This window comes from Opisthorchis viverrini, assembly GCF_000715545.1.
Source record: "Opisthorchis viverrini unplaced genomic scaffold opera_v5_4, whole genome shotgun sequence".
NCBI classification, from domain to species: Eukaryota; Metazoa; Platyhelminthes; class Trematoda; order Opisthorchiida; family Opisthorchiidae; genus Opisthorchis; species Opisthorchis viverrini.
The window spans coordinates 2,420,602-2,448,281 of record NW_008751660.1 but is presented as its reverse complement, the minus strand read 5'-3'; the positions used below and the strand labels follow the sequence as shown (position 1 = coordinate 2,448,281).

General features: G+C 40.5%; 1 protein-coding gene across 1 annotated transcript; it reads right to left on the bottom strand.

Annotated features, from left to right (window-relative positions):
* Positions 1-1,955: 1,955 nt before the first annotated feature.
* T265_00444 (hypothetical protein) lies at positions 1,956-27,172 on the bottom strand (the record flags this gene model as incomplete). The annotated part of the gene is made up of 12 exons (XM_009164217.1): positions 1,956-2,277; positions 6,548-6,582; positions 7,633-7,710; positions 9,730-9,857; positions 11,752-11,809; positions 13,928-14,044; positions 14,972-15,105; positions 15,202-15,256; positions 17,410-17,487; positions 22,739-22,860; positions 24,418-24,442; positions 26,984-27,172. The coding sequence occupies 6 exons, from the start codon at positions 15,056-15,058 to the stop codon at positions 6,559-6,561; spliced, it is 492 nt and encodes a 163-aa protein (XP_009162481.1).
* Between the last annotated feature and the right edge of the window lie 508 nt (positions 27,173-27,680).

Genomic DNA, 27,680 nt, shown 5'->3' with positions numbered 1-27,680 from the left:
TATATTGAAGACAAATGAATATGGTACTTATATGCAGACTGACCAGACTTGTATACGCCACCAAACTCTACGTCCCAAGCATTTAGCGGACTAAATTTTTGGCACCCAGCACAATTCAGCGTTTCCGTAATCATCTTGCTAGATATGAGGAGTTATCAGAAAAGCCAGATAGACTCTTGTGGTTCAAAGGCTTTTTGTGATAGTCTTGGAATGGAAATTTTAAAGATGTTAATTAGGCGCACTTGTTAACAAGAGTGATTCATCCACTCAGGGAGCTAGGTTCGAGCAGCAATCAAGTGTTAGAATAAGCAGGCAATTTAGTAAGTTGATTGCCTCCCTGACCGCTGCACCGCGGTCATTTTGGCAAACATCGTGGTTGAGAAACTCTTTCGGTCACGTGTAAAGTTATGAAAACGAATCATAGTAATTTCTACGCACGCTTTTGATAGACGCATACCACCTACGTGTTAGGAAGTTGCCGTGTCGTACAACTCCGTGATGAGTAGCTATACTGAAGTGCTCAAACCACGAGGTTAGTTTAACTGGAATTCAGATATTTTATGTTACACATGAGAATAGGCAGGAGTTGGCCGCTCAGTGTCTCAAATCTGAAAACAGCGGTTCACACGGAATCTGACGCACGGTACTCATATTGCTGACTCCTGATAAACTACGGTCTTTATTATTTGGAAGAAATAGATAGACTTGTGATCGTTGGCTCGCTGGGTGAGCTGAGCAACTTTATGGCAAACGGGCTTCGGTCAATAAAAGCACTTCAGATTAATTTTGCATTACACAGTTGAATTGCACTTCATTATTGTGTCGCTCATGGAGTGCTGTTCCAATTTTTCAAGTGAACGAGAAATCAGATGAATACGGAGATTCGGCACTTAATGGAAATTTCGATTACAATCGGTCTTGGTTAGTGTTCACTGTCTCGATAATTTTGGAACACAACATGAGAAGAGATATTGAATACGCCATCGCAAAGTGAAGTGAATACAATTGGTAAATGTGGCTGGGGAGGGGCCACCACATGGACATCATTTTTTCATCTCAAGAAATGTTTTTTCCCAGAGTTTACGGGACTTAGGTCATGAAGTGCTTGATGGGAAAGGAAAAACATGCAAGCCTTTATCCTGAGCGCAACATCCCAAAACAGATATCCATGCATCGGAGGCAAAATGCATTTTCCTTGTGCCTAGTTAAACAGCCTTCTGTACACTGCACCAAATGAAAAACTCAACCAGACCACAAAAGCAATCCAGCGCCGGAGTCGTTCTTGCCATTCTTTAGTAAACTGCCCCATTCAAATGCAACTAGCTGGGACCGATACATCAATAAAAGCCTTCTAAACTGGATGCTTTGCTGTCAGGTCGGTGCAATGAGTACGAACACTCGTTGCCAGCTGTCTACTATTTTTGACGACGCAAGGCCACTGAACTTCGGTGACAACACTGAAACCTTTCTAGTACCGCCGCGTTCCACGAACCTGCAGAATTTTTATATTAAGTTGCAGAATCTCGACTGAGAAGGGTATGACTTTAGTTGCAGGAAAGGGTTTCCACTAATTCGACGATTTTTTCGCTTCACATTCTTAGGCAAAGACCCAAGACAAACTGTTGGAATGAGAGCAATAGTCGCTTTTGGGCTGTTATTTTAGCAGTCATCTTCAATCGTTCTCTTCTGATTATGCAAACAGCGCATGAACATTTTGGAACAGCATAGGCTGGCAGACTCGACCAGCATGCATTTCTCCAAATTTTTCGTCCTAGTTGCCCAATGAAGCTTTCGTGTTGGTTTTCTTTCACGAGTATCACCTTTAAAATCGAAGAGCACCTCTGTTCATGTCAACAGGTCGCGAACTGTTCGCTATTAAGTAAGCAAAAATAAAATATATTCAGAGCGTCAAAGTTCCCGAGTACATTGGTTGAAAGCGGGGAAAACTATTCGTGAGAAGAGACAAAATTTATTTGGCATAAATTCGGCGCGTTGAAGGAAAACCAGTACAATCAGAGATGACACCATTCATAAACACTCATAATAGACGAATAAGTATTTTTCAAGCAGAAGAAAACAAAAACAAGTTGATGTGACAAATTGAAGTCAATGACACAAGAATTTTACCACACTGTCAGTCAGTAAGCACAGCTAAACAAGAACATAGGATTGGCGCCAAAAATAACGTACAAAACGTCATAGAAACATACAAATCGTCTGGTGATTAAGAATACCTTCAGAATATGTTAGTCCCAATTCTTCTCTAGAAATGGAGGCCTGAACAAAACAGAGTGGGAAAGAGAGGAGAAAACATGAAAGTTATGCGATCATTCGTAAAATAATCCACAACGATGTTTACCTAGGCTCACTTGGTCACGGATGTGAACAGCGACACCATGATTGTCCATTAGAAAGGAATTACGTAACGTTTGATCTAGATTCAATCAAAAACACCTTTAACAGCATATTCGAGCCATACTAAGGATTGGGTTTGTGCGAGCAGATAAAAAACTTGTGGTGACTCACGTGGTCCGAGGACTATCATTCCCTCATTATGTTGGTCGATGATCAACATTTGGAGTGAAAAACTTTTACACGAAGTCAAGGGTCTGTGACGCTTTTCACGGTGGATGCCACCACAGGAAATTTGAAGAGTTTCTTCCCATAAAAGGGGCAAATCTATCTATCTATCTATCTATCTATCTATCTATCTATCTATCTATCTATCTATCTATCTATCTATCTATCTATCTATCTATCTATCTATCTATCTATCTATCTATCTATCTATCTATCTATCTATCTATCTATCTATCTATCTATCTATCTATCTATCTATCTATCTATCTATCTATCTATCTATCTATCTATCTATCTATCTATCTATCTATCTATCTATCTATCTATCTATCTATCTATCTATCTATCTATCTATCTATCTATCTATCTATCTATCTATCTATCTATCTATCTATCTATCTATCTATCTATCTATCTATCTATCTATCTATCTATCTATCTATCTATCTATCTATCTATCTATCTATCTATCTATCTATCTATCTATCTATCTATCTATCTATCTATCTATCTATCTATCTATCTATCTATCTATCTATCTATCTATCTATCTATCTATCTATCTATCTATCTATCTATCTATCTATCTATCTATCTATCTATCTATCTATCTATCTATCTATCTATCTATCTATCTATCTATCTATCTATCTATCTATCTATCTATCTATCTATCTATCTATCTATCTATCTATCTATCTATCTATCTATCTATCTATCTATCTATCTATCTATCTATCTATCTATCTATCTATCTATCTATCTATCTATCTATCTATCTATCTATCTATCTATCTATCTATCTATCTATCTATCTATCTATCTATCTATCTATCTATCTATCTATCTATCTATCTATCTATCTATCTATCTATCTATCTATCTATCTATCTATCTATCTATCTATCTATCTATCTATCTATCTATCTATCTATCTATCTATCTATCTATCTATCTATCTATCTATCTATCTATCTATCTATCTATCTATCTATCTATCTATCTATCTATCTATCTATCTATCTATCTATCTATCTATCTATCTATCTATCTATCTATCTATCTATCTATCTATCTATCTATCTATCTATCTATCTATCTATCTACCTACCTACCTACCTACCTACCTACCTACCTATCTACCTATTTGTTCATACGTGGCAACACTAAATCACCAGTAGATAGTACTGATGTATTGCTTCCCGTGATGCCATGATAGCAGCAAACTATCTGGAGACTAGAGATGGTTGCGTAATACAATTTTCATTGATCTTACGTAACGGTTTTTGGATGTTCAGGTAGCTTTTTTATTCTAAACATCATTTGGATGATTCTTTGGGTACTACAAAATTTCCAATGATATTCGCGCAATTCAGTAACGGATACGAAAGGGCACTCCACGTGAAAATAGCCCAGTGACACTTCTACTAGACTGGTCCCAGAAGTATGCCCATCGTCTCCAGCTCAAGCGTTCATTTGAAAAGATTATTATCGACAATGTCTGCATACTGGTGGATCAGTTAGCACGTCTGGATTATGGGCTGTTTCGGACCGGTGAAACTTCAGTGTTCTTGTCCGTACTGTTATTTCGAACACTAGAGTCTCTCAGAAAGTTAAAAACACAATAGTTTGTTTTTCAAGCTTCCTTAAATGATGATATTTTGATCGGTTCCAAACTTTTTTCATAAGATAATCTTGTTTATTCAGCTGCTGCTAAGCAAGTGGGCCCCATGGTAACAAGAAAGAAATCAGTATAGGTAAGATTATATGTTTAAAACCCACTTTCCGATGTATAAAACATATTTAGATGCTAAGAAATGGGATTCGTTGACCTACGCCATCATTAAATTATACCTCATGATTTACTAACACAAGGTCTTCGGAGGCAGGCGGAGTTGAATGATGTAGTAAACGTTGGTAAGTCCATGGCCAATTAGTAAACGCGTAGTAGGTGATCCTGTTTTTCGCATCTGAAATACTCCATGACGAGAAGACAAACAAAAAGCAGTGTGCTGTTGTCTGACTTTTGATTATATTTCTGCGGGAATACATAATCACTCTAAAGGGATGGGGTATTGGCTGCTTCGATACACTAACTGTGCTAATCAACATTTTTAAATCGCTGTTCATTTCGCAGTACTTAAGCTTTTGTATGCAACGGCATTCCACTGCACGACGTCAATTGTTTGAATAAGAAGTCCTGGGCTTTAATAGCTGGCATTTTCAGCTACCAAAATTTGGCAGAATTTCTAAGAATTGAGTATTCCTTGTCATAGTGTTGAGCAGAATATTTAAAACCGGCATACGCATACTACGCATACGCATAGTGATACGATTAGTCTGTAAATCGAAAGTGGGCATTTTGGTAACAAAATAGCCGTTGAGTGCCTAAAACTGCAACTAGATGCAAACGTTATTACGAGCTATGATGCTTATAAACGATTTTTTACATAAGATTAATTCCAAGTCGCTTGTTATCATTATCGTACCAAGTGTGTCAGTACACCCGTTTTGACAGTACCATTGACGAAAATAATCTAAATGGAGTGTTTGTTTGCTCCCATGCACACAGAGATGTGCTACGTCGCAGAAGAGAAATGCATGAACTTTACCTTTAATCGGCCACTTCACTGGGGGTCTGGTGTGAAAATGTCATGCTTTTAATGAAATATACCAGAGCTGCTCCGTCATTCTGTTATACCAAGGAAACGGTATCCCTATAACACACCATCCAGGAAACCATGCAACCTCGAGATACCATGTTTCCAGGAGACCATATCCCACGACATATCCCACACTCTAGAGTCATTGCATCTTGATACCGTGTATTTCCATCCTCCTTGTATTTCTGTATCAAAATAGTCTACATCTTGATACCGTGTATTTCCATCCTCCTTGTATTTCTGTATGCAAAATAGTCATACGGTTTTCTCAGTTCCAGTTTCAATACCAGTGAGGCCTCAGCAACCATGGGGTCATATTGTTTATCTGAACGGACGTTTCCTTGTGCTCGTAAAACAGTACGTGTGAAGGTTCCTATTGTAGACACTTAATTGTCGTGACTTTGGTCATCGAAATTTGCAAAGAAGTCAGATGGCACTTTCAACATATTGGAAGTCATTTATGTGCCGTTACATCATAAAAACTTGGTATATGCAAATGATGCAGTCAAGAAGCCATCCAAAACTGAAGAATGCAAAGTACACTTCCGACGAAACTGGTATTCGTACATTCTCAGTTGCCGAATGCTCATCTCTGACAGTGATACAGTGACACGCGCGACGTTTTAATTAATTAATTTATTGGTTCAGACCCTCATGAAACTGAAGCATGGATGTCAAACTGTTTGCACACCGCATTTGCTCAACCACTTAGTCTAGTCCTGTTTGCACCTCTGTGTCACATAACCAGTCAGATAGCTCTGGCCAAAACTGATCAGACTTAATACACTACTCATAAAGTTGCTGAAAATTCTTCGACAGCCCATGACGGCTTTCGGTCGTCTTGGGGCTCATCATGTAGGCGCAGTCTCCGAGGTTCCGTCAATCTTATGTTCTGCTTGAACCCAAACCGCACGAAGTTCGACGTATACACTCATTTGCATATCAATTTGACTTTCATATGGGACTCACCTAGAACCAAGCTGAATTCACTTGTTTATGATGTTTCAAGCAACCCAATGTACTGCACCAGTCCGCCTCATGTTTCACTTGGTAAATCATAAACAAAATATTCAGCTGGGTTCCAGGTGAGTCTCCCACCAAAATCAAACTGGTATGCAGAGGAGTGATCAAAATTTTATTCAGATTGTGATTGTGCTTCGACCTGTGGCAATCAATACCACCTTGATCATCATCATCATCCTCACTACTTCGTTACGTGAGCTATCAAACCGTATCCATGAGCCTCTTATTCAGGTGGGCTGACTCATGTAGACAAAGAGCATTTATTCATACAAAAAACTCACCTTGTTGAGTATCAATTTGAGCACATATGGATTTTCTGGAAATTTATGAAATGAAAAACGCGTGACTAGCTCTTCAAAGGCGATTGTACGTACCAGTTTGATGGTTTAATTTTACTCAAAATGAGGAATCAATGAAGAGTCACTCAAACTCACTCGCAAATTATGGGTCAATAAGTACGTCAATATTATTGCACAGGTGCCATTTTCAACCTACTATGTGGGACTCAAAGCTGATAAACCAATAGTGACTTCAGCCTTGATTGTATGCAGGCGGTATGTGTTGGTACGAGAAACACCTTAAAGCGTCACCGATTCTTGAGATTTTCATAACCGTTTCACCGTCTAGTTTGGTTTACTAATAGGCGGAACAAAGTAATTAAAATCCCACCGAGTTCATATGAATTCTCAATAGTTTTGAACTGAAAAGTCTCCATTCGACTCCCCTAGTGTCAGTTGCTTAGGATTTCGTTGCCAACCTATTTTCTCTTGGGCTTGCTCGCATTGCTGTTTGTAGAACCAAACGGGTCAGCTCAAACCGAATACGCAAACACTCTCCAGGTGAAGTACATTCAATTGCCTGGAAACACCACAAGCGAGAGATTCAGCTCGGTTCTAGGTGAGTCTCTCGCAAAACCGAATCGGTTGTTCGCACTTGGGGTAACAAGTTCCCCTGTTTTCGTATTCTAATATGCGAAAGCAATCCACCAGTGTCCTATGATTGGATTACTGACTAGAACCCCGGAAAACGTACGCACAAACCTAACCTTTCTGTTTGGGTCGAAGACTTGTGATATTTTTTATCTCTTGGAGTAGCGCTATCTCATGTAAAAAGGGATTTTCTGCGACTCTTCAGAATAAATCCTATGCCTAGGCTGATAAAAATCTAAGCAATGTATTCGAAAACTTATAGATATGTTGCGTGAAGAGTGCGCGATACGGATGCTTCGTTTAAGCAGCTATCGAATTTCCATATCCCTCAAGGCTGTCGCCACGTAATCATTCATGATAAAATTCCGAACCTAAAAATAAAACAGTCCGGTCACTTAGTGCAAATTCGCAAATCTGTAAAATAAACAACCACTCACTTGGCAGAATTCAGTTTCACTTAAGGTAGTAATATCCTTTACCAAGCCGTCCAGCAAATTGTGGGTGAATTTCGAGCACTTATCAGAGAGGGGGAATTTTGAGAAGGAGAATAATAGTAGGAATACAACCGTTGGTTTTACATCGGCTAAATTCAAGAAAATCATACTGGAGCAGTTGGTGTACTTGACTGGCACATCGATGTGAATGGGAGAAAGTTGGACTCAAGCTCATTTCGTATAAAATTTACGACTACTTTCCTCCAGTGGTCTAGATAGGCATGTTATACTCCATGTTGTTGATGTAATTCAACTCGAAGCCAATAATTGTTTATTCAGTCGTCCATCTCTGGAGAGAACGGCCATTTGGGACAGACTGGTTTGAGCTGGCCTGCTGGAGCATTTATAAAATTCCATAACCTCTACAGATCAGTTCTCTCAGAGGATCCTAAAACGTATCGCAATTAGCTGACCCGTCACAAAACTGGGAATTCATATGTTCCTGAATGGCCGGCACCGAAAGTTTACCAACTGTTTCTGAGAATGCAAAACAAGCACTTGTTTTGTGTGATCGTATAGATAAGCTTCTCCGAAGTCACGTACGTGAACAGACGCGGCAATGGCAAACTCATCAGCTGTTACAGCTGATGTCTGATTACTTGGAATCTCATCCAAGTTCCTAAAAATCCGTTATCCTAATCTTATCAACACATGTAGCTTAATATGATATTTTAACATGGTGCACAAAAATTATTCGCGTTGATTTGTATATTCTTCGAGATCTCATCATTACACCGTGATCACGATGTTAGATGGTTCGTGTTTAGAGCATACTGCGTGAGATGAGTTGTCAAGCTTTTTACTCCTTTTTATAAACTATTCAGGTATTTGCTATATCTTAGGATGGGAATTCCAGGTACATGTGGAAGGAAGGGACAGACGTCTTGGGACGGACTGGTCTATGGTACGTGTGCTTCGACCTCCCACTTCAGTAACTACCAAGTTCTCCCCTACTTTCTAGCACTTTACACCTATGGCCATCTTGAGGAAATATCAGTAGCGCCCCATTCATTCATTAGACAGAGAAGTGACGTATGACGTTTATGTGCACATAGCGTGATATAGAGCAAGCATGCTCGTTAGCTTGGGCGGTAGAGCACCCATCCGGTAGGTAGATCGGGTCAAGCAGCAGGCGTGTCCTTCCTTCCACGCTGTGTAATTGAACCTCTCCTTCCGAGGCTTGTATTTATGTACATCCTAAAACAACCAGGTACTATAATTTGAATACGGTAAAAACCACATGAAATTTGACGTGAAGGGTCTAACATAGAAACATTTGATAAAATGAGTTTTAACTGCTCACAGAGATTTGTGTCTCCTTATCAGAAAGCTGACTGTGGAGCCCGATCGCGTTGCATAGAACACATCCAGAAACGCAAGTTTTCTGAGGTTTCGAGGGCTCAAAAATATCTATTCTGGTGGTTTCCGCATCCTCGTTCTCAGACTAGAAGCAACGACACCCCAAAAGTGAGCTTGGTAAACCTACGCTGGCTTTTTCGTTATACCCATAACAACTCAGTATCTGGATTGATACCCTCAACTCACACTTGAAGGGGTGCAGTCACAATTCAGAATACGGTATCGGTCGCTGGAGTGAGAAATGGATTTAGATTTGTGCTTGGTTACTCTCTGGTCAGCAACAGTAGACGACGACTGCGAAGCCAAATCGTCCCGTCATGAAAGCCAAGTGTCGTCAAGAGCAATAACAAAATGGATTAGATTATATTCTGAGTTAACAGGCAAACGTACTACTCATTGCGTGCGACGCTATCTTCAGCTGGCTTGTGCACGTAAGAATCGCCCGTATTGTGACTCATATATAGCTTTATATTGCCAAACGAAGATTATTGGCACCTCGCTTGATGTGGATTTGGCAGAAGAATGCCACAATGGCTGGGATACCAAACATGGTCGCAGATTCTTAGTAGCACCTTCTATCCAACAAAACGTACACAATTAATTTGTCTAGTCAGCTGAAACAAAATCCCCCTTGCAAATTGTATCATGCATTTTTAGCCAAAAGCGTTCAGATTCACCAACCTGAGAACTGTAAACCAGTGTGAGATGGCAAATCTGCTCCATGGCTCGTCGGACAGCGGAGACAGCATCTTCGTTTGCGAGAAAAATCTTCAACTGCGAAACGGACCGCATGCATATGCCGCAGAAATCTGAAAAACGGAAATGAGGTGAACTCTGTCTCAGGAAGTCCAAACGCAAACTTTTATTTCAGGTTCAACTGTGTGATTTTATGAGTAATCCGACTGATTTATACGGATGGAAAGCTGTCATTGGAAGTGACACCAAGTACGGTATTACTATAAGAGTTTCACTTGATATTCAAAACCTATCACTACCAAGCATTAAATTCATTTGAGAAACATCCGAAACGTAAACAAACTCGGTGCGTTTTAATTCGAGACCCTGTTTTATGCGGAGTTTTCTGAGTGTTTTTCTTCGTACACGATCTAGTAATGCTCACTTTGAAAAGTGAATGAATAGTTCTGATAGGTTTAAGGCGTTACCTGATTTACCCAGATATATTGCTGGATTGAGAGAATGTCTGCTGCTCGTAGGCAAACAATTGATGTTCTTACCACTTGAGAGGTTATTCTTAGCTTGCTTGAACCGCACAAGGCCTTTACTTCACGATGCTTTCCACAGCACTACTCTAAATAAAGCTGTTGTCTAAGGTATACTAAAGAACAAGGCAACAGAACAGTTTCGAAGAAAATGCCGGAAGACGACAAACTCTGCAGGAAGGTTCTCAATTCGTACCAGCTTGGTATGCTCTATGTTTGTCTCTCTGACTCTCTGCATTGCTTATGTCACAGATTTGTGGTCTATAAGAGTGTGTTACTTAGTATCTTCGCGAAAACTTGTATACTGTTAACGGTATTGTGATTCGTGAACGTGACTCATGTAATGAGGGAACTACAGCGGGAACACCACATGAAGGGTATATCAATTAGCAACATGCTTATGACTACTTCTTGTGGAGTGGTCTTTGCAGATTACATCCACATCACTTACAACTCCTCCTGCCACTGCGATGCATTTAATGCAGCGTGCCCAGATCAAACTGACGGATGTAATTTAGTTTGGGTTCCGATCTTACACATGTATTCGGCCGTACCTGGCAAGGAACTCCATCATCACCAAGTGTGCTTGTTCGTTACAGCCCCACCGCCTAGTGGGAGCTGTCTACTTATCACAAAATCTTACTCGCCCTCGAGTGGGGGGTGTAGGTGGTCTAAATAACGTTTCATAATGATCATAATTATTCCGAGTGGATGTCGTTTTAGCACAACTTACAAGTTATATGGCATCACAAGTGTTTTTGAATCAACCCGTACATTTTTTTGTTTTGTGGGTGGTTGCACAATTCCTACTATAGATCTCAACTCGTTGGTGAATTAGCCAGAGCTGTTCGACAGTCCTACAGCCGAAATCAGATTCATCAGCATTGTAGCCCAGTTATTTATGGTAGATGCAAGTGAACGTATGTGTACTCGACTGAGGGCACTGCGACAAAACTCACTAATACCACATTTTGAGGAACATGCGGTATTCCATCCTATCATATAGAATCGCTTATGAATTGCTAGGCTTTTGGAAATGTGCCAAAAAATTTACCGTCGAACGCACTCAATGAAAAACCTTATCCTACCGGATTTGGGCGGAATCTGAGAAAGCACTGTCACGGTAAACGCCGATAGCGAGAAAACTTGAGCTCAGCAGTGAATATCTCCCTATTTGGGAAAGAAATACGGTCATGTTGTTTGACCACTAGCTACCAGCTTATTCAGAATCTGACCAGCACCGGTGCATTAGCCGACCAAAACCTAGAACGCTGTTAGTCGTGTGTGCCCTCACACACGATCTTACAGTATATTGGAAAACAATCTACCACACAAAGAAGTTACATGTTCTCGTCATATGAACTCTGAGTCAGCGCGGCAATTTTCATGCAGGTACAGATTCTCCTCAACAAAAGAAGATGGATTTTAGTCATGAATATCGTTCAGCACTTTTCACTCGGAATTATTACCAGTGGATGCTTACCAGTTGGATCTGGACTGAATAGCATCTGCTTCTGGGGCATTGAACACAAATCTATCACCTAGAATGGAAGCGTTCGTGGTAAGTTACAATGGGTGCTACAACTGATCAAGTTTTATTCTCTATTCAAAATCAACTACAAACTGGCAACCAGATAACATCAAATCCGCAAGTCAATTATCTCTTTCACTCGTTTCTTTAAAATTCCTTTTGGACCAGAGGTGGGTGATGATATCCAAGCAAACCAGAAAAGGTGCATCAGCTCTTAACTGCTTTCCAGTGAGAATTGGACTAATAAAAAGTGCATTTTAGTTGTCGTCGTTTTTGAACGCCAGTAGTATTATGGTGATCACTCAGACCTATTCAGAAAGGTAAGGAAACGTGTCCAAAGTCAGACCGTGGAGTCTCTGAGTTTGTGCAGTAGGCCTCTGATAGTGGTGCACTTTGTTCTATTTTGTCCCTCGAAATCTGCAAAAAAAATTCCTGTTCCTTCCTGAATAGTTTAATCACATTTTTGATAACTGTCAAAGGAGGAATAACCAGTCTGATCTTATCTTCTCTCCCCTGTTTCCCAGATGAATGTGACCTATTGGAGTTCAGGGTTTTCTGAATCAGAAGGATGGGAAGAGATCGTTCGGAAAATATCACTTATTAGCAAGATGACATGGAACAGAAGCTGTTTTCAACGTGTTTTGAATCCGAAGTGAAGTGACCATCTCTAAACAGGATAACTGGAAAACTTTGTAATACATGAACTGTTTGTCGCATCTGTCGTTTACGAACAGACGTCATCGGATTGCTTCCTGAATTTTTCATCTGTGAATTCGTAGTGCAGTTCTTATAGGCTATCCAAACTGCACAGTTCCGGCTATGTATGATTCAACAATCTAGGTAGTGTCACTTCATCCTCAAGGGGACCAACTTCTTTACGACTAAAAGCACTTTTCACTCTCATTCCCTCTCCGTCTGAGGACAACCGTCCAAGATCCCTATTTTAACCACTGAGTGTTTGCCGCTCCATAATAATGTTTTTTTTTAAATTACCACATGTGGGCTTTATCTGGTCAGGTCCACCAACTACATACGGATCCGTCCTGCGTATACTGAACTCTAACAATAATAACCAAACGTATGGTACTTGGTAAGGGCTACTGACAATTAGAATGGCCTCTGTTAAAATGACGTTCCCCCGGTAGCCGACTACAAGAACGTTAACGTTGCTCATTTATCCCCATGTAGTGCGTATATGTGCCTCCCAAGGCTTTTCATTTGGTCAATATTTCTAATTGACCAGACTCAACATTTTTGCAATTATAAAGTCCAACACTGAAACCTAAGAAAAAATAATACCTGAAGGAAGGCTAATAGATTTTGACGTACTAAAGTATAAAAACGAAGCACCTTTGGGTACTGGGCTGTCTTTCCATTGTTTCGGTTACCGTGGATAAAAGTTGTCCCGTTTTTACAAACAAGTGGACACACAAATACAACAGAAATAAGGATGAGTTATCAAGTTTCGTGGCGTGAATTCCCGAATGTGAGCGCGTCTGTGTTTCAGTCGAACGATTCGGCTCGGTTGCACGTGGAGCAACGGCAGAGCCAAGTTGGAGACTCACTTTATTGTAAAAAGCCTTTATAAATAATGCCAACGGTAGCCAAAACATCACATCTGATGATTCTGGGCTTCGATTCATAGACTTTCTAATTACATTCCACAGCGCATTCAAGACATTTGGATCAAAGCCGGCCTAGGTTATTCAACTTGATATGTTCTCGTGGTAATCCGCATGAAATACAAACAAATGACAGCGATAGAAAATTTGCGCGTTGGCACAAATGGTAATATGATACTGAAGCGATTAACGAACAGGATTATACGATAAATCTGAAGTTATACCCTCATACTCATTACAACACGATAGGCTTTCTGCTAGTATTTAGGCAACAATTAGGTAACAGTTTTGAATTCGGTGAAAGAAAGCCAAATGAAAAAAGGAATAAGCTTATGTAATCCATTTTCTCCTGACACGTTTTGTTTCTGTGTCAGCATTGTTCTAATCCCCTGAATCGAGAAAGGATGCCAATGAGACATTCTGCTCATTCGCGATATATATTATGCATTACTTATACATACCCTCTGCAGACAAATATGCGAAAGCTAGTTCAAGAGCATACTTACTTGACACAGTGCAGAAGGAACCACGAACTGAGCCACTTTGGCTAGCCACTCTTCTAGGCGTTCATTAACGAATAGGGTGCACTGTTGAAATAAAGGAAACCATTTGGTTAGAGCCGCCTATATACATGTATAACTGTATACTGAACACATCTCTTTTTAAACTGGGAGCATCTACTGTGGATTATCCGCAAACACAACAGCAATAAAACGAGGCACTGAATAGTTCAACTATCGCTCTGTACAGAACAGAATACCTACCAGAAACTAAAGATGCAAACAACATTCTTCTTTCAGCACCTTTTGGGCTGACCACAGAACAGTTATGGGCTAGTCGCTTATGGAGAAAACGCTGGGTAAAACAGGCCCCCTGATGAAACACAACTCACAAGGGTGCAGAAAACTCTTGAACAGACTACGACCAGTTTCAACCTTCTTGGGGTTTATCGAGTAGGTGCATTTCCACAGTATCCCTCCACCTTATGCATACTTGAGCGAAATTGGACGCGATTCGTTAGAACCAATTTAGTGGGCGAATGAGTATATTCGGAGAACTGCTTACAATTTGGGTTCAAGTAGAGTGTAAGGTTGACGGAAATCCGAACACTGTCTACATAATCAGCCCCGAAAAAAGCCAAACAAGTCGTGGGGTAAAGAACGGTTTTCAGCAAAACTTATGGGTAGTTTACTTTGAGAAAATGTACCACAATATTTTGAATATCGTACCAATCCAAACGTGAAATGGCCTGCGTGCAGCGCTTCCTGTTGGAAAACAACGCCATAAGTGAGAAACGTAGCTAAAATCTTGATGAGTCTATTATTAAAACCGAATAACTATGCCTCTTTTCGTGCGCCAGTTTCTAAAAGGAAAGACATCTGACCGAGTATCGAGAATGGATATTTGAAGAACTAATGTAAAAGCCGGTGCATATCACAATTATTCTGTATCCGAAAATGCTTTTGCGTCCATAGTACGTATATTTATGTTCCCAATCATCATCTTTCATCCTACATTAGCCTTCTTAATAATCCAGAAGTTTTACGTACCATCGTTTTCAGGTGCTTTTCTGGGACGGATTCACACATCTCCCCCATTAATGTAACAAGCATTTTGCGGAAATACGGTTCTTCCATCAACTTCACAAGCGCTTCAACTGTTCTGATACATGTATCACAGCGGACTGAAAAGAGGGAACAAGTGAAACAAAGAAATGTGAGTGTACTTGTCCCACTTGTACATGGTTAGAAATCCAGTCTGTGTGAAAAGGAAAACTTACCTGGTTCTGTTTCCGAGAGTTCACACTTATCATCCCGTGGACAAAGATGCAAAAGCTGAAAAAGTTGGTCGGTAGAAACATAGTGAAAATATTTTGACACGTCCAAAACGCTCGGCCCAAATGGAACTGCTTGGGCATCTAGTTTCAACAAAGTGCGCGAACCCAACTAATTTACCAGTCACTGTATGTTAGCAACCATTACCAGTATGCTTATGGTCCATCAAAACGAAACCTCATGGGCAATCTAAAAAAAAAAAAGCAAGGGAAGACACGATTTGAGGTAGCTTGTGATAATTAGCGAGTATGTGGGAGGGAACGGCAAATAGCGGGTTGCCACCTAATTGGCTCAAAAATCATTCAGTTGTTAATCGAAGTTGCACATAGGCAAACTGAGTAACGACATAGGAAATGCTTTCGCCACAGAGAAAATACTACAGACCACTATAAATGATCCAACAATGCGACACACCCGCTTGTGGTCAATAAAGATTGTTTGCAAAACGTAGGCTTGTCTTGAGAATTCATGGAAAACTCTTAACAACAGTTGGCCGGCTTCACAAACTGACATCATCTGTCTTTCTAAAAAGTGGGCTGGTTGTCACTTGCTAACTGTGCTGATGAAAAAGTTCAGTTGCAATGTCTTCGTATTGTACGGCAATTGGTCTTCTTCTGTGGAATATAGTTTTTGTGAGTAGTATGGCCTAAAGATACAATTAAACACTTCGGTTATATATTTATGAACATATTGCTGCAATTTCGGTCAACCCAGACTTTAGCAGACGCTTAGTTGCAGCAAAAGACAACGATTAAGACGAAGACTCTGGTTGGTAATGTGTTAAAATATTGTTAGTTGGTATAGGTGCACCCTAATTATGTCACCTCGTATGACGACGAAATGTTTGCAAATCAGTTGCCAAGCTCTGCGAACAGATCCAAAGCCACCTGATGAATAACCAATGAAACTCTAGTTATTTGGCAAGAGCCACCATGTTTCTGTTTCGTAAGAAAACCGATATTAGTTCATTATTTCGGATAAAAAGGTTAATCATATGGGGGCAACCATAACTAGACTAGTGATGAACTGTATGCGAACCCTGAGGGCAAAAGTCTTCATTGGCTCAGTCCAAAGGTCCAAGGTTCCAGGGTGGAGTCAATTATCATTCAGTCCCTTATACACAAAAATAAGTGATTTTCGAGTGCTGTATGAAAACATGATCCAAACATAGGGATTATTATGAATACTGCTATGCTTATGAGATCCTGACTGTTCTTCCTGTGCGGCCAAAATTTTAAAGCTACAATGCATAGTTTAACGATATTCTTTTTTACATTTGGTGAAAATGGCTTATTTGGAGTAGTATAAATCAACCGTTTTTCTAGCATTGACTACTGACTGACATAGGCCAACGAAGCCAGGTTGAGTGCAAACAACACAGCTATGATGGATACGAGAAGGAAAAGAACTAAATGAAGCAGAGAAGTTTCAACTTTTCATTCCGTAGGTTCGATTTTCATAGCAAGAGATGAAGTGATTTTTTGTGTTCAGTAAACAAAGCACATTTAATATGACTTGAACCAATGACCCTATAGCCTGCAAAAGGTAGATGAGCCTGCCATCTTGATTTAGACATCTCGGCTATCTGCTAGTACACTGATAAACTGATGAGCCATAACGAACAAGATATTTGATACAGACATACACCGATATTCAATCCGATCAATACTTTGAGCGGTTTACAGCGAGTCAAAATTCAAACAACACCTGCATAACATTATCTGTGTTTTCTGTTCAGGTTTTGTAGAGTGAAAACCAAACTTTTAAGGCAGTGTGAATGCGTTGGCGTTCGTCCGTACTGGTATTGTGCGTTTTTGGATAACGTCCGAATTGTACGTGCCGGTTTATTTTGCATGTAAAAATAAACTAGCGACGAAAGATGGCAATTAAATTATCGACTTTTCTCCCACCATGTTTCTGAAATATCAGCTGTTGTAGAAATATTCTGAAGCCCTATTATGAACTTCAGAGATTTGCAGCTTTAGGTACTCAGTCTAAAGGTTTTTCTTCGTCAAATTATTGCATATGAAGGAAACGTTCCCCAAACTATGATTGTTCTAAGGAATATAGGTTATCAGTATGGAGAGCAACCTGTCATCTCGTCTGGTTGCCTGTGAATAACGCAATCAAAAATTATCGAAAGTACGACTTACAGTACACAGCCTTTCTGGATGACATTTTTTATGTTGTTCGTCCAGGTAATCATATATTGAAGTCAAAATTTGTTCACACTGGAATGAATAAAGCACTTTTAGTATTTCGGTTGCTTTATGCGTGAATCTGCATTATATTACAAAAGGTGTGGGGAGGAAAAACTGCTCGAATACACTAATCAATTTTATAAACAAACCTCACAAATGACTGAAATGTTTTGCACCACTATGAAATTCAACGCCAGGTTTGGTCGATATCCCTCGTGAGGATATGATAGCAGTCCAGTTAGATTCGTGAACGACTTCAAGCCATGTTTCTCCGCTTTAATAAATGCATTGTTAGACGTAAAAATTAATCTGACACAAAGTTCGCCACCTGAATTTCCTCGAAGTCTTAAAGCACCATTGTCCATTGTCCATTGTTTTCAACAATGATTACTCTGAGCAGTTTTCAGAGTATAGTTGAAGTGGAGGAACCCGAAGCGTTGTACGTCATCTAAGTGCACCAAATTTCATTGAAAAACACACTTTTGGTTAATTACAACATTGGAGCATTCTTAGTGCCAGCCAATCGATTGAAACGTCTAAGACCAGTTTAGTTCTAATTCCATTACGGAAATTTCTACTCCAATTGCCCTCGGAGTGGCCAATCCTCATCTGAGTGGAAATACACCTACGAGGTCCGAAAAGGAGTCAAACGCCTCGCGCTGAAGGCTTGTAAATAATGACCATCAAAGACAGAAATCAAAATTAACACTGAAACCGTTTGAATCAAAATAAATTTGGAGACAAGTATCACCACGATCGCACATCTTAGGCACTTTGTTATCTGCTATGAACAGGTCTGGTGATAATCAAGTCTAAAATTCCGGTTGCTTTTATAATATATGCGCATGAAACTGCTGGATACTAGTGAATTAGCTATTCAACGGGATCAAAGGGTTCATGACCCAAGTTCACTGGGATCAGACAGATTGGGTGGCAGTTTTCTATTTACGTGTAACGTTAAAGTAGAATGGTGTGTATGCGCATTTTCCAATGTCTCAGAAGGTAGCCTTGTTGTTCCAATTGGCAGTCATGACCGGGGTCTCACAAATGAATTAAATTCATCAAGCTACTTTCAAATCTTAATGAAAAAGTGCCTTATGGAAACTTTTTTCTGGTTGGTTCAACACCTTCTCTAATCAATATTCAGGGGGTTCTAAATATATACATCACCCGGGCGAGGTTACGTGAGTAGCTATACTGTTGCTAGTGGTAGAAAAGTATTCTGTGCTACAGGTAGTGAATAGAATTATTGGGATGAACTGACAAATGCCTGCCAGGCATTAGCTATTCAATTCTGTGCTATGTTTTATACCACCTCCTAGTAACTGATGAGTATTATTGTTCAAGAAGGTCAAAAGTGTTGCTTTTAGTGTTAATAATATGCATTATTCACTCGGTTAATTTCTTCAGTATTTGCTGTCTCGCACAATCTCTGTATCATCACGCAGTTCCTGAGTTGGCTCTGTGGAAAAGCTACCAAGCTCTGTGCTGACTCATCCACTGCTGAAACATCCTGTCCGAACAACAAAGTCAAGAAAAACATTTCGCCAGATACTGTTACTTCGTTTGTGTCTTCTTAGCAGTAGCACTAGAAATGATCAACTCAATTCGAACGCTCATCTAATGAAAAGTGCATCGCTTGCTTCAAAGGTTCTGGGGAAAGATTTGTGGTACGCTAGCCGGAAGGCATGCTAGATCTGCATCAAAATGATGTACTCATAAAATCTAACTACTGGCTATGACTTTCCTTCAATGGGCTGTCTGGACTTTGTATCATGGTGAACCCACCACTGCACGCCTCTAGCCTATGCACATTGGTGTTGGTTTGCCTCACTGAGATGAAATCCTCTATTAACTGTCTTGTTTGCAATCACTGAGAGATTTATGACGAAAGTTGTACCCATTGTTCTGTAAAGAAGGAATCGATATCACAAAGGTAAATCCAGCACCAAACACTGTTGCCAAAATAGTTTCATTACGGCGTACGGTATATTTCTATTCCCTGATGGCTGTTTAAAGGTAATAAGTGCACCAGAGCAATCATTCATGTTGACGGCTTTGTTCCAAGTCAGATAATTTCATGATGTGACCCAGCCACCAACTCAAAACTGGAACTCCCAGAGTGTTCCCGTTTACTGTAATTCCATTAAATCCTTGTAGCCCTTTTCTACCTGAATTTAGACCCTCACGTTTTTATGATCTCGTATGAAGTCCAGTTTTACGCGTCATCATCATCATCATCAATGACAGCAACATCAGTGTTGGCACTGATGCTTCACTGCCGTACAACCAGAAAGTTCGTTTAGTCAGTGGATCGAATAACTTGTGCTGTAGTTAGAGTATCTTCAGGCAGTTTCTGAGTTGCCTTTGTAGGGTAGCTACCAAGCTTTTCTGTCAAAGCTTGACTGCAGCCGGGTCACTCCAGCCCCTCCCTTGCACGACCAGCCCAGTTTTACCTCCATCGGGCTGACAGTGCATGTCAACGGCTGAGTGGGGAGATTCCCTTGCCTAATCCAGGGGCCTTCTACGTTGAATCATTCACAACAAACGTATGAGATTGTTATGAAGGCGTCTGCACGTTAACCTACATACGCACATGCACCCTGTTCATCGATGACTATTTTACGCAATGTGATGCAATACTGCACCAGTGATGGCTTGGAACTCTTAGTGGATCAATTGTTGCATTGAGCAAACCGTATCAGGCACGTGTGGGATGACGATTTTAATGCACAGATGCTTCACAAGGTGAGACAATGAAAGCGGTTTTTCCCGATCCAAAAATATCCGGGCCGATGTTACACATACACGGTTAGTTTGCAAATCGGTCGATCTATTTGCGTCTCATCTTGTTGTATTAAGATTCTTTAGAGCAAACTGTTGAACTCCTTAGTTGCCGTGCTTTTTTCTACCACTGGCTTACAACGAATGCCCCTGCAGTCACGCTTTCGTTTTATAAAATTAACGCTCGATAAACCGAATAAACTTGACAAAGTTCTAGATGGTGGTCAACGCACAATAAAAACGCATTTATAGTATGGTATTTCGTCTCGTTGCTTGTGGCAAAGGGAAACGGTCAGAACATGCAGCACTGCGGCTGATCTTTGGCATCTCACTGAAGATTACATGGCGACTACAAATAACTATGTCACCAGTTTTTGTCTGGCTCGGGATAGAAGAATATACTACTGTGGAAACAGTGCGCATTAACTCCAACAGAATTCCAAGCGAAGTTAAACGAGCAGGGAAGCGTTTTCTTTCGTAAATTCGCTGACAAACGACCATTGCAGCGTTATAAAAACTGAGAGAAACAAGACCTTACTTCGGTGTCTACGATGCCTGGTGATAGTTTAGCGCAAGTGCACCGTGAAACAGAACCCTCGGCAATCTGCTTTTATAACCAGATTGAACACATCAATCATATCGTGAACTGTATAACGATAATACATTTCTATTCAGCTGCGTCAACGGCAAAATGTTTTGAATGGATGTTTTTGTGACAGACAACCGGCAATAAGATCAGACATAATCCATTTATAAAGCATCTTACTAAACATTTGTTTATACCTGTGCACTAAACTCGACCCTGTCTTTGCTGAAAATGCAATAAATTTAAGCACGATGCTGGTTAGCCGCTCATGGCCGAATGATTTAGCATTCAAGCCACTATATGTAAGGTTGCAGGTACGAAACACTATGAAATTATGTCACAGTGCCTATTATTCCCAGTAAGGATGAGACAACTGGATAGCGCAACCCCCGTCCTTCTAGCGTAGATTTTCCCTTTTATGGGACGAAATCTACATTGAAAATGCAATAGCGCAGCATTTGATACAGGAAAACGGAAAGAAGTTCTCGGAAAATCATTTGAACAACTAAACAGGCACAACTTGCCACTATCGCAGGCCTCCAGCCTGTGAAACACTGTTCCAATTAAAGCCCTGAAATTCGGATGCCTCAGTGTAATGGTATCTGCTTGTCGAGCTTGGCACTTGGTTTGCAGACTTGGTTAATATTCGGGGATATATTTTCAGTACATGGCTGATGAGGTCCCTTAAGATGGTGATGAAATGTCAATTGCCAACCTCGATAGACAAATTAGCAGCTAGTTGATTAACTGCCAATGTGTGCGCTCAAGCTACAAATATTTTAACTCATTGCCTATAATTTTGAGCCATTGTGACGCATTTGTTATGTTTGGCTTATTAACAGTTCACTCAATTTAATCACCGGTCTGGTAGTCCCCGTAAATCTGTCCATCTCACCTGTCTTACCTATTGAATTCCATCTGTTTTCTATGTCACAGCATTCGTGCTCGTCATTCGTGTTGCCACAATGTCCGCCACCCACCCACACCCCTAATAAAAAATGCGTACGTGTATTTGCGTGTGTGCGCATCGACGTGTATGACAGAATCCGCCTACCCATCCGTCTTCGTCTTCCGTCTGCTGATCCTGTCCAGACATGTCATACCATAGTGTCTATTTCGTTGCACCACCAGTCTGGTCGGATAAGATAACAATTCACACCACCTAGCCACCATTCCGCACGTGCAGAACTTGGCAATATGCTGCGCCGGTTATGGACGGACTTACGCACAGGTTGTGGGTGATCGAGTTTTGCTGCTCAAAGTCAAACCTAATCCTTCATTTCGATACTCGGGAGCATCAAGCTTATGCGTAACCCATAGTTCAATCAAATGGAATGCCTCCAGAACCCGTCCTATAGATTAACGCTCCACTTTTGCTTGCATCTGCGTTCAATTCTTCAAAGTAATTTCAATATTTTTAGCTTGATTATTGCAAGAGTCCTATAAGACTAGCCAAATTATACTCAATCTTCCTGCTTTCGTTCTGGTAAGCTTGATCAAGTCATAATATTTATATGAAATATGGTTCAGTTAAGGGAGTTTTTGCCTCTAACATCTTTTCGCATTGAAAACAAAAACAGTAACGTTCACAACATGTACATAGGGATGACAGCGCCACCAAATAATGCCTATGTGGTTATTTCAACATTCAAGACGATAGGCTCGACAAAATTCATTTGTCTTTTAGATAATTGGGTTCAGACAACTTGAGAAGCTTGCCAGTACTTTGCTTAGATTATTTAAAGTGCTTTCAAAATTAGTTTGATGTGTCACGAAAACCCAGCAGAGTTCAGGAATTACGCTCAATCTGGTCAAATTGATCACTGGGAGATGATTGGTGTTGAGCCGTAGTCAAAACAAAATTGAGTTTTTTTAAGTTTCCAGATTTATGTTTACAATTAAAACATATACCTGATTTTCACCCGGAATCCACCCACAGATAAGGTGAATCAAGCTTTTGATAGCCGTTTTAGCATCCTCAGTGAAGGCCAATTCGTTCAGGTCGTGCGTAAGTTTCTTGCAAAGGTCGCATACTGGAATGTTTGAGAAACAATTGTAGTCGTTCGGCATGAATACTTTAAAAAATTATGGATGAAACGCTAAACGAACTTTGTCCCAAAGACTACCATATCATGAAGATGTCTGCTTTCAAATGCATCAAAACCATATATACCAGCCGGGCGAAAAAATTGCACCCACCACAGAGTTACTCAGCAAGAAAATGAAATGCCAAGTACATTTCCCAATATCTAACGATCCTGTATGTAAATGCCATCCTTATTATACATGTGCCGGTGCATATTCCTTTCCCAAATACATCGTAAAATGTCCTAATCTTATCGTTTTTCAATAACTTACAGTTTGCAAGCAAATAACCAATGAACGATAGCCGACTTGTCTCTAATTTTTGGCGCATTGATTTATCCGTAAGAATTTAAGCCGTTTTCTACATGCGTGTCATCAGTATCATCATCTTCGGGTGTAGAAACTGCGTACATGTCGTAAGTGCACCAATCTTTATCACTAGAATCAAAGTGGAGTTAGCTTTCACAACTTTGAATGAATTTTGAAATGCCACAATTTCATTGATGTGACCACTTCGCTCTTCATATTAGAGTAGCTTTGAAATATTTCACATTACATAAATCGTAGGCTTTCGTCGGTCGTTTGATCTATCACCTAAGTGATAGAAGGTTGTTTCCAGACTGTGTACCAAACCAATAGAGTTTAAATCGAAATTTGATTCCCTGCATTATCACGCGTGATAACCATATTTCTGCCTTCTGCGCACACGCTTACGTAGAGCTACTAAATCAAGCTGATGGGGTTTGTGTGCACTAACTATACACATCTTATGGATAGTGAAACTATATATAAGCGTATTTCAAGAAAAAGTGTTGAGGCAACATTCTTTCTTTAAAAATTAACGTTCTACTCAATTCATGCAAAGTTTCCATCCCAGAGCTTTTCGTTTCAGTCAAAAAAGTATGCGGAGTAAACTGACCTTACTTTTAGCCCAAGCACCGCTACATGTCTGTTGGCCATGCAGATTTATTGAAGCCATACTTTTTATTTGTTTAGTCCTATTTTATACGCCTTACACATTGTGAGTTTTATCGTTCCCTTTTTACAACCACCCAGTTTCTTCTGAATTTTCGATTCTTTTGTTAAAACAAGAAAACTGATTGGCACGGCCGAAAATGACCGCTTTCATTCAAGTCCTACTGCAGTGTTGCTGTTATTTGCTTGCCACAGTAGGCAGGTGATATTTCTTAGTGAACCTTCGGAAGGGTAAGAAATAACCTGTTTGGCATTTCAACACTTTTTTTCAATTGACTAGCTCTTAGGGGTGATGATTTCATTGCGTGGTTTAAATGGTGTCGATAGAAAGTGAAGCGCCATACTATAATTTACGGAGCCTGTCTGGCATGTGCAATCACTGTGATTCGGTCCTTAAAAGCTAACTGGCATACCTAAACTATCCAACAGATAAGAATTGTAAACATTAGATATATCCGCCCAGGTTAGTAGGATATCCTTTCAAGTAGCACAGTCCCATTTTGTTGATTTAAATTTGCAACTCAACTCACTTGGAGACTCCAAGAGTGGGCTTGTCTGCAACAGGGGATAATAAGCGTATTACAGTCGACTGGTTGCTTGCTACATCACTCATTATTATGGAATGGAATTAAAAGTGAGAAAGTTGTTGACGTCTAGATTGGCGAGATTGCAATCGTGTGGAGTATGAGCTCAGAAGCTGGTAGTAAATTACAAATTACCCGTTGGGAAACAAAACTAAACCAGACGTTTCTTGATTACATTCAGTGCTTCTGTGTGCGACGAAAATGTCACATGAACTGAGGGATACACCTATTTATATTCAGACCACTCTCACTCGAATTATCTTCCTTTTTGTTCAGCGCAATCGTTTCGGTGGGTCCACACCAGAAAGGAAAAACAAAGGACTAATTTTTCGGTTTTATTGGAGCCACTCAGTAGTGCCTCTATGAAACTACCTGGGTTTGGTTCCAAAAATGACAGTAGGAGCCAATGTAAGGTAAATACTCCACCAGCCCACAATGAACGCACCGGAACAACTACGTCTGAACAGGTGTGGATAATTTTAGTCAACGCCTTGTACGACGACCCCGTCTGACTCTTGTCAGAATCTCTAACTGCTACGTATGGCCGAAATCTGCGGAACAATATTCGACTAGCTCAAGGTGGTTACTATTGCTGTAGACTTCATATTTTACCTTGAATAAAATCCCGCAGCCTTTCGGATAACAGAAGAGATGTTCTAGTACCTCAGAAAATCCCATACAGTGTTGAACACTGATGTCATGCTGTCGATGATAATGATGATGGCTTCGATAAAACTAATATCCCATTATTGAAAGTAGGGGCTTTTCTGTAGTCATGTGCCTGTTGTTTGACTGCCACAAGTTTTGTCCTCATGTATCTTATAAGCTAAACTGCTGAAACGATCTTACCGGGACCATTTCTGATGGTTTTAATCTTGTCTTGTTGCACTGAAATTTCTATCCAGAAGGTTGGTTGTCAGTAAAAAAACGGAATATCCGAAGTGACATATGAGCAGTTGTACTTTAATATAGGGTTCATCGAAGGGCTCCGTGAGTAATGGCATCAGAAACCGGTCTAGGAATTAAGCACTCATTGAGCACACTGGTCCAAAGCAGCTGCTTACTGCATCAACTTGGAAGTTCATGTCATCGGACCGCTAGACACAGTACGCTGCACAACATTATGCCATTTAACAGAATGCCAAACGAAATACACATTTCAGGCGCTCAATGTATGCCACTTAGATAGTCCTATTTGAATCTGTGACTACATAGTTTTGAAGGGAATCACAATAAATCACCCAGTATCTGGTTAGTTCTGAAAGAGGTCCGCGTGCAATCACGAACACTAGGAATTTATCAATCGGTCAGTAGACATTGCCCGTTTTAGCGAGCCTTTCGAAGTGTGTTATGGTGACGACTTTCGAAGGTTCCCTGGGAATGTTTTGTACTCTAGTTTGAATATGAAGTGTTGGGGACGCTTTGGCGGCAAAGTAAGAAATGATGGTTCCGACGTAGCACAATTTTGGTACATAGGTCCCCAAAATCTAAAGTTGGCAGAAGGGCTGAGACACTGCCGGATTTTCGGAGCACTTGAGGGAACTGCGACCCCGGTTTGTAGAGCCGTAGTACATCACAAACACCAGAGTGGGTTTGTTGCATCTTGTTTCCGGACATAATATGAAGTGCATATAGCTAAGATCTATTAAGTATCTTTTTGAATTTCTTAAACCATAAAAATTTTTGAAGGGTTTCGTAGGCCAATCAGCTGTTCCTCATGAATTTTCTGGGCGGTCTTTTAGAACTTCTTTAAATGAAAGCCTCAGACACAGGAATTCTCTCACGCCTTTTCCAGGGGTAGGTAAGCCTTGCACCTGGACTTCAGGGAGTATGTCCTCCAGTGAGCCAATGATATGATCAGTTGACTGACCATGAGAAACCGGTAATCGGGTCGGGTTGTTCAGATTCAGATCCTAAGTGACTCCTAGGTTGCACATAACCTCTGTTCTGTTTCGAAACTAGACAATATGACACTTGGTTGACAGCCATTCTAGATCTCTAGTGTGTATTGTTCAGCGTTCCAGATCACACTTCTAAACCGGAACATATAACACAAATATGCATCAGCCTAGGGATTTAACTAGAGAAATTCTTCTGTAGAAAAGACATTTTTATGACAGTTCATCTATCAAATCACGTCCCTGAGGGACAGAAAAAATTCTGATGGTATTTATACAGTCTAGGATTTCTAGACAAGTACTTCCGCCCGCTCACAGCCCTCTTCTGTGGCGATTACACAGACATGTCACAATACCCGGACCCCGCAAAAGCTTTATGCCTATGCGTAAATCAGCCAGGATTGAGAGAACAAAATATATAAAAGATTCCTCAAGCTTTGGGTACTTCTTTGTCCACGCGATTTGAGCGCAAGAATACAAGCAGTTATCGTCAGTTAACGTCCCAGTTGAAATAACATAAACGTAGATCTAGCTCTTCAGAGTGAGCGAAAAATTATCGCTTATTACTCTGATTGAAAAAAAACATTTCAAACGTTGACCAGCAGATGACTTACCGTTTGACCACCAATTCCGGAACTACAAGTCTGACAAGCGTAAATATCAAGAAAGGCTATGTGTTGTGTTATATAGAAATTAGGACATACTCAAAGTTAAGAGCACAAACTGGAGCTTGTGTTGCATGGTCCTGACGATAACGCCCGACAGATTTCAAATGGAGCGGGCAATCGCCCAACCTCAAGGGCCGTCTAAATAAGATCAAGCGTTCAAAGAACTCTCACGCACTTCCTGAGCTGTCAGCCCTGCTGTGATTTATTCCAGCAGGATCAAGACGTTCACCCGAGTTCCCGCGGCCGGGTTTGCTTCAGGACTTCAGTGTGGACGACGCATCTGAAAGGGTTGAGTGGAAGTATGCAGTGGTCCCCAAACACTAGTTTTCAGCTTGAACTCCAGGATTTTTATGACGTGGTTGACAGTACATGAGAGATCACCGTCGGATTCGCCGTCTGTCGGGCCATTACAGCGGCGTGTTGCTTAGGTTCGTATCGCAACATTCCAACTAATATGACTTGTGTGTAAATTGGACGGTCAGTCACGTAACTATAAACGCTGCGTCCGAAGGAGCCCGATCACAGGCACCAAAGAGAGCTGAGAGATCCAAAGAAGGTGAAATAAAATGTTCCGGTTTTCCAGCCTTTGGAGAATCCAAAAGTATATTCTCTTGGGAATATAATCTCCTACTCGCCTGGATTC